General features: G+C 41.6%; 1 protein-coding gene across 1 annotated transcript; it reads left to right on the forward strand.

Moving 5' to 3' along the window:
* Positions 1-5,938: 5,938 nt before the first annotated feature.
* Positions 5,939-7,037, forward strand: LOC310650200 (sterile alpha motif domain-containing protein 9-like; the record flags this gene model as incomplete). The annotated part of the gene is given in 5 exon segments (XM_083379031.1): positions 5,939-6,025; positions 6,108-6,308; positions 6,739-6,854; positions 6,856-6,906; positions 6,908-7,037. Coding segments are annotated over 5 exon segments (585 nt in total).
* Between the last annotated feature and the right edge of the window lie 379 nt (positions 7,038-7,416).

A 7,416-nucleotide genomic window follows, 5' to 3' on the forward strand; every position in this document is an offset into this window, starting at 1 on the left:
TCTCATTCAGTCTATAATTTAGATTATAACAATATAAATATACATATTATGTATCAGACTCTAGTTAATTTTTTTTCTTGACTCTAATCAAAACCAAAGTAGGAGGTATGTGCTGGAAGTTTGATTATCACAAAAATATTTGGCAATACTGCTATTCAGGAAGCTTTTTGTTGAATTGGTATGAGGTTACAGAACAGCAGATGAAGTCCATGGATCCCTCAAATTTAATATAATCATGCATTTTCACACAAGATTAAAGAAGATTTCAGAATAAAATTGTCCCAAATCTTGTGAGGTTTGATAGTGTTATGGGATTCCAGCCTTTGAAATCTTCAGAAACTCTTCAGAAACTCTGCATTATATGTGATTATGCAAAATTACACTGTCCTTGGAACAACTTCAGGTTCATATGTTAGTTTGTTTTACACCACACACACACACATGTATGTGTGCATACATATACAGTATATTCATATTCACTCCTGAGTTGGAAAGGGAAGGTAATAATCTTTCTTATGCTCTTAAGGCTGTGATTAAATAATACTCTTTTTCCTTTTAGTGAGACATGAAAAGAAAAATGGAAGCCAAATTATTACATCTGTTTCCATAGAGAACCAACAATTGCCCGCAGGAAAAAAATTCTGACATATAATACAAATTCTACTTCAATGTTAAAAAGCAAAATGCTTTCTCATGGACTGCATTTCTAACAGAAATGGCTTATGTTTATTAGTTAGACTGTAAAAGTTACCGCTCCAAAGCTAGAGCAAAATGTTAAAATATGATATGGTGTTCAATTATTTTATTCTAGAATGGGGGATTGCCTATTTTGCCTAAAGAGGTTGGCAGTTTCATTATTTGTTTAATGCAACAAATGTGCCTTATTATTTTGCATAAGCCTATGCTATCTAAAAAGGAAAAACAGCAGAATGTTAGCAAGTACAGTATTTTTTTAATAAATACCTTTTTTTAAACAGCACCAACTAAAGATTTATCTGCAATTAAAATAATATCCAGAACTTCAACTGATATAGTTCATACTCTAAATAGTATACTTTTCTATTTGTCAGCATTTAATGCACGGAGTATAAAATATAATACTAGTAGCAGTGACTAGAGTCAACATAAAGTATGATGGGGAAAGTTATTATGATCGTCATTCTCAAATTTCCCCCAATCCCAGCTATGTAAAATTCTAATCAGCAGAAGGGGGAATAAGAGTGGAGGGAGGAGCTTTTTAATTAAATTCACTGTTATTAATTGTCTTGGGAATCTCAAGTCTGTTTGGGCTCTAAATGAACACAGTGGATCCACATTTCAAATGTCTGATTGGTTTGCATTCATTTGTTTACTTTGAAACACTCAATATAGGTTTAAACAAGGCCAACTTTCAAAAACCTTTGGGTATATATTTTTGTGCTCCAACACTCTGGGTCCTAGTGTTTTAGATGTCAGTTTCTCTACACCAGGGTGGCATCTGCAATCACGAAAGCACATTCTGGGAACTTTCACCAATGCCAGCCTTAATGGAGAACTTAACCATTTCCACAATGGCTTGTTATGGTGGCCACATCCACCAGAAAATAGTTGCTAGTCCTCTGAATGTTATCACTCCAGTTCAACTTTAATATCCCCCTCCCCCCCAGGCAGATAGGTACATTTCCAAACCAAACTGGTGAGTTACAGCCAGGCACCATTCCTAAAATATCTATGTTATGCCCAGAGTATTTTTTGTAAATAAAAGTAGAAGTGGATATTTTACTTGGAAGCATGTTAGTTTCCAATAATAATAATGAAATAAAATATCCCTTAAAAAGCCAGGTAGCTCAGGAACCCTGCTGGGAAAAAAGGAAATGATTATATAGTTTCATGTTGTCTATTTCTTAGTACCATCTTGAGCATAATTAAAAGATAATTTCAGTACAGATTATTATGATTAGATCCATTTTATTTTACATGTATCATAAAATTCTTTATCAGAGTCAAAGAATTTGTCCCAAATAATGCCTATATATACATACTTATATTACATATTGTGTAGCAAATAAACACTCTGATTATTAAAGAGTGAAATATGTCTTCATGCAATTAGGTTTCTCTGTACTGTAATATATAATATGATTTAATTGAAACCAAAGTATTATAGTTTTTTATTTATATCATTGTCAGGATGATGGATTCAGTATGTATATATTTTGTTCATTTGCTGAGTTATAAATTTATGTTATTCATTTGAAAAGATTTTGAATATAAAAAATAAAATTCTATAAATATGCAACAGTGTATATTGATTATTTTTATTCTGGGAAAAAGGGTTGTTTTATTCACTTTTGTAATTAAATATTTTAATCTAGAAAAATAATTTTTCACAAACTATTTTCAGATGCCATAAAATTCTTCAGTTTTTTTACTTCAGCAGATTAATATAGTTATTCATCTGGAAAGAATTGATGTGGTATTCTTGCCAGGCACAGATACAGATCAACAAGCACTTCACAATAAATTTTATATCACTTTTATATCCAATATATTCAGAAAAGTGTTATAGGTCTTATGTGGTTTTTAAAAATTAAATATTACAAGTCACTCTAGAAATTCATTCCAATATTAAAGGATTTGTGGAATAAAGTGATGTTCCATCAAGTCATTTTTAACTCCTTGTGTCTACTTAGATCAGACATGTCAAACACAAGGCCCGGGGGCCAGATGCAGCCCGCAAAGTGGTTTCATTTGGCCCGCGAAGCCATCCTGGAAACAGTAAGGGAACGGCCCCCGCTGTCTTGGCCCTGGCCCAGGCTGGCCAGGAGCCAATGTACAATTTCGTGATGGTCATCTATGCTGAAATACATTCAGTCTTAGCTCCACAAGGCCATCTGGAAACAGCGAGGGATCAGCCCATGCTGTCTCGGCACTGCCCCCTCGGCGCATGCTGGGGAGGTATCACCCTTTGTGAGGAATGAAGAAATGCACCATCGCCTGGAAGTGGCCAGCACATGGCCCTGCCTACTTTGGGTAGGCTAGGGGTTGGGCAGCATTGTGCTTCTCTTCAGATTCATGCCACCCGGCTCAGCCTCTCGGCACTGTGATTAGAGCACCCTGCTACCTACCAAACCCGGGCAGGCTAGGGGCTGGGCAGCATTGCACAGGTAACATCAACTCTCATGCTGCTCATTGCATCCCCTCCCATAGAGCCCACCAAGCTGGATATGTGAAGTAGGCGAGGCCCATGTGCTGGCCATTTCCAGGCAATGGTGCATTTCTTCATTCCTCACAAAGGATGACACTTCCCCAGCTGTGTTTCTTGCCTGTTTTTCTCCCTCCCTCATCTCAAATATTTTCCCACCACTCTGTTCTTTGGAAGGAAGGAAGGCAAGGGAAGGTCTGAGGGAAGTCCTACCTTAGTCCCGCCCTGCTGCCCTTTCACCATCCCCTTGCCCCCTCCTCCTGGCCTATCCTGGGGGGTCTCCCTATTGCTAAGGAAGCTTTGGATACAAAGCCAAAAGTCTCCTCACATGGAGAGGGAATGGGCCTCCCTCTTGATTTTGCCCTCCTACCCATCATGAGCAACCTGGCTAAGGAGACCAAGCACAGCAGCAGCAGCCTTGAGGAGGAGGTAAATGCAGCTGGGCACCCCCTTGGGGAAGTGGGGCTGGGCTTAGTGCAGTGGGTGCTTGAGAGCTGGGCTAGGCATTTGACTTCCGCAGCACCGTCCAGCCCCCCCCATGGCCTGAGAGGAACAGTGAGGCTCCTCCAGTGGACCATGCCTTGGCACTTCCCTGGTCCTATCTCCTTCTGCCAGAGACCCTCAGATCTGTCCCACTCCTGCCCAGGCACCCATAGGCACCCTTGACACAATATTTGTATTTATTGTTTTTTACCTTGGGCATTATGTTTAATTCCTTTTAACTTTTGTATTTTTGTATTTTATACATTTGCCCTGTTCACCGCCCTGAGTCCTTCGGGAGAAGGGCGGTATATAAATAAAATTATTATTATTATTATTATTATTATTATTATTATTATTATTATTATTATTATTATTATTAATTATTATTATTATTATCTAACTTAAATTAGATAGGCGGGCCTGTGCCTAGGGTTGAATCAAAAACATCTGCATATTCCTCACATACTGACGCTAGGTCTGCAGTTTGTGTCCGGTTTATGCCAATAATCTGAATACCTAAGGCATCAAACCAATCGAGTCCAATGAGACTCGTTCTCTGGCCCCCTACTACTATTACATCCAGGTGCCCCCAAAACCCTTTAAACTTTACCAACAAAGTGGCTTTCCCCATAACTTTAATGTGAGCATTTTGAAAATCTGTTAGGATTATATCTGAGGGTCTTAGTTTGGCCCAATTGTTACTGCGCCTACACACAAAGTGTCTTGAGAAATAATTGAAACTGCAGAGCCAGAGTCCAATTCCATCTTACATGGAACTCCTTGTAGCTCTATCATGAGCTGAAGTTTGGGTTTGAGGGGGCATTGAGCCCTGGTGCAGCATACGCTTCTACGGCTTCTGAAGAAACCCACACTAACTGGACCCTGGGCCCCAGTACCTCTCCTAGTTGGTTCTTCCAACTGGTGTTTGGTTGGCCGGTCTCTCTGGCGGGCTCTGCAAACCACTGCGATGTGGCCTGTCTTTCCACAAGCTCTGCACGTGGCTGATTGAAATCTGCAGTTGGTGCAAAAATGGTTGCTGCTGCACCCCTTACATCTCAGTAAGAGAACTGCCTTGTAATTGTCCTCTCGCTGCTGGCTGTTTTGGTGTTGCGTGTTGGGCTGCTTTTGGAGTCGGTTGATTTCAGTTTCTTCCACTTCGGAGAATTCTTCGGTGTGTTTGGCGTCCTCACGGTGGACTGTTTCTTCAAACTTTGTCAATTTAGCGGGCTGCACTGTTTGAATGGCGCCCCGGCAGCTTCGTCAGCCATCACCTCGTCTTGTGCTTCAGAAAACGTTAAATTTGGCCTAGCAAAGAGTCTCTGCTGAAGTGTTCTGTCCTGTAGGCCGCAGACAAGCTAGTCTCGTAGTTGCTCTTCTAAATTTGAAAATTTGCAAAGGCATGCGGCCTGCCTCAGGCCCGCTATGAACTCAGAAGCTGATTCACCCGGTTGCTGCACTGTTTGGTCAAACTTGAACTGCCAAGCCATTTCAGACATCTTGGGCTGGAAGTGCCCGGTTAGCTTCTTTTTGAGGTCTGTGTAGGAGACTGCTTCGATCGGTGTCGGCACGAAAAGGTTCTCGGCCAAATAAAAGGTTGCTGGGCCACATACGCAGAGTAGCATTGCGGTCTTCAGTCCTTCTTCCGCGATCTGATTGGCCCTGAAGTAGTTTTCTACTTGTGATAGATATGATGGCCATTCCTCCAGGTGTTTCACGTCGAATTCTCTCAGTTTCCCGACCTTTGGCATTCTTTTGCTGGTTCCTGCGTTCTTCCGGATCCTGCTTCCAGGGTCAGGGAATGAGTCCACTGAGCACGAGGTCGCTAGCTTGCTAGCCAACCTTGAGAGACGGGGGGAAATGCCTTTTCCCTCCGGCATGCGCTGCCTGTCCCTCATAGACTTCAACTCTTAATCATTGAAGCAGGATCCCACCTTCATCGCTACTGTTAAATAGCGGGTTATTTGGCGCAAGAATGCAGACGCGAAGCTGAGTACAAGGTAACTCATAGTTTATTTCGTGCAGAAACTGTACAGGGGAAAAGGCTGCAACTAGCTGCAATATATAGTCTAGCCCCTAGGCAGCAGCCAATAGGTTTGAATCAACCATTGCCACCTGGAGTTAGCCAATTGCAGCACAGGAGACTTGTAGTCTGGGTTGCTGGAGAGCCGTTAGCTGCTCCAGCAACCCATGTGGTATTCTTCAAGAGCCCAGTACATAACAGGTGGATTTTTTTTCTCTTCTGAAAATTGTACTTCGCCTTGCATTAAATGGATGTATGTGAAAACAGAAACTCTGACTGAATCAGAATCTCAGGCTTCTGAACAATCCTCCACAAAAATAATCAGGCTTTATCATCATGTAGGACTGACAACAACTATTCTTGAAAACTCTCACCATTCTTGTGGGTGGTGTTTTTTGTGTGTGTTTTTTTTTTTTTGAGGCTGTGCAAGAGGACACTGACCTCCAGAGCCTCCGAAATGCTTGCAAAAAGGGGGCACGCTTTCGTATGGTCTTTGGAGGTTATAGATGCCAGGGAAGAACATCCTCCAAAGCTGCAACAAGAACAAAGGCCTCATGCCACCCAGAGCAGCCTTGGGTAGGTCGCAGGGGCCTGTCAACAAAAAGAGAACACTGCCTGAAGGTAAGCAGCACCCAGCTGAATCTAGGTAATGCTGGGCCATAGGGCAATTGCAGCATTCCCCAGGCTCATAGGTCTTGGGGAATGATATGAATCAGCCTCTTTGTGTGGCAGCAATGACACTAAGGTGGAAGTCAAGGCCTGAGCTTCTACTTCAGGTATAATCTTGGAGCTGCCACCAAGAGCCACTGTTCAGGGTGGCCAAGATACAAGGTGAGGAATTTTTTGTTTGGGGGGGATGCTCCTGTAGAAACAACCTATGCACTTTCTGAAGTATTTTCATGCCAAGCCCAAAGGGTTTGCTGTCATTGATAAAGGCTGTGGCAACACTGCTTAAGCCTCTGTGAACGGCAAGTGCAAGACATTCAAATGCACTGTTCGAAAAATAAAATGCTTGATTTTTCTGAAATTAGAGCACAATTAACCACCTTAATTTGATTATTTGTCAATATTGAATCTTGTGGAAGACTTTAAAGAGCAAGAAAATTTTTACTTACTACAGCATGCTATTCAAACTACTGCTGCAGAAAATGTTGTTATATACAAAACTCTTGATCATAATTTTGAATTATATGCAGTCCCATAGTCTTGCAGAAAGTTCAGAGTCTGAAAAGTATTGGTTTGGAACAAAACCTAACTGAGGAACAAAGGGCTTTTGAGGAAAACCTCAAATATAATGTAGGAACTTCCTGGAGATTTCTATACATTTATGATTATGAAAAAAATCATTGAGAATATAGTCCAGAACACACTGAAAGATCTCAGTGTTGCAAATGAGGAAGCAAAACTTATTTCCTTTCTAGCACTATTAGATTCTTATCATAGAGGAGCTGGACAGGATTATGGGGAGGCTGAACTCTACCACCTGTTTATTGGACCCGTGCCCCTCCTGGCTGGTTTATTCAGCTCGGGAGGAGACACGAGGCTGGTTCCAGGCAGTGATATCTGCTTCTTTGAGTGAGGGTGTCTTCCCTGCTGCCTTGAAGGAGGCAGTGGTGAGACCCCTTCTCAAGAAGCCTGCCCTGGACCCAGCTATTTTGAATAACTAACGTCCGGTCTCCAACCTTCATTTTTTGGCTAAAGTTGTTGAGAGTGTGGTAGCGTATCAGCT

The sequence above is a fragment of the Vipera ursinii genome (genome assembly GCF_947247035.1).
Source record: "Vipera ursinii genome assembly, chromosome: Z".
Taxonomy (NCBI): domain Eukaryota; kingdom Metazoa; phylum Chordata; class Lepidosauria; order Squamata; family Viperidae; genus Vipera; species Vipera ursinii.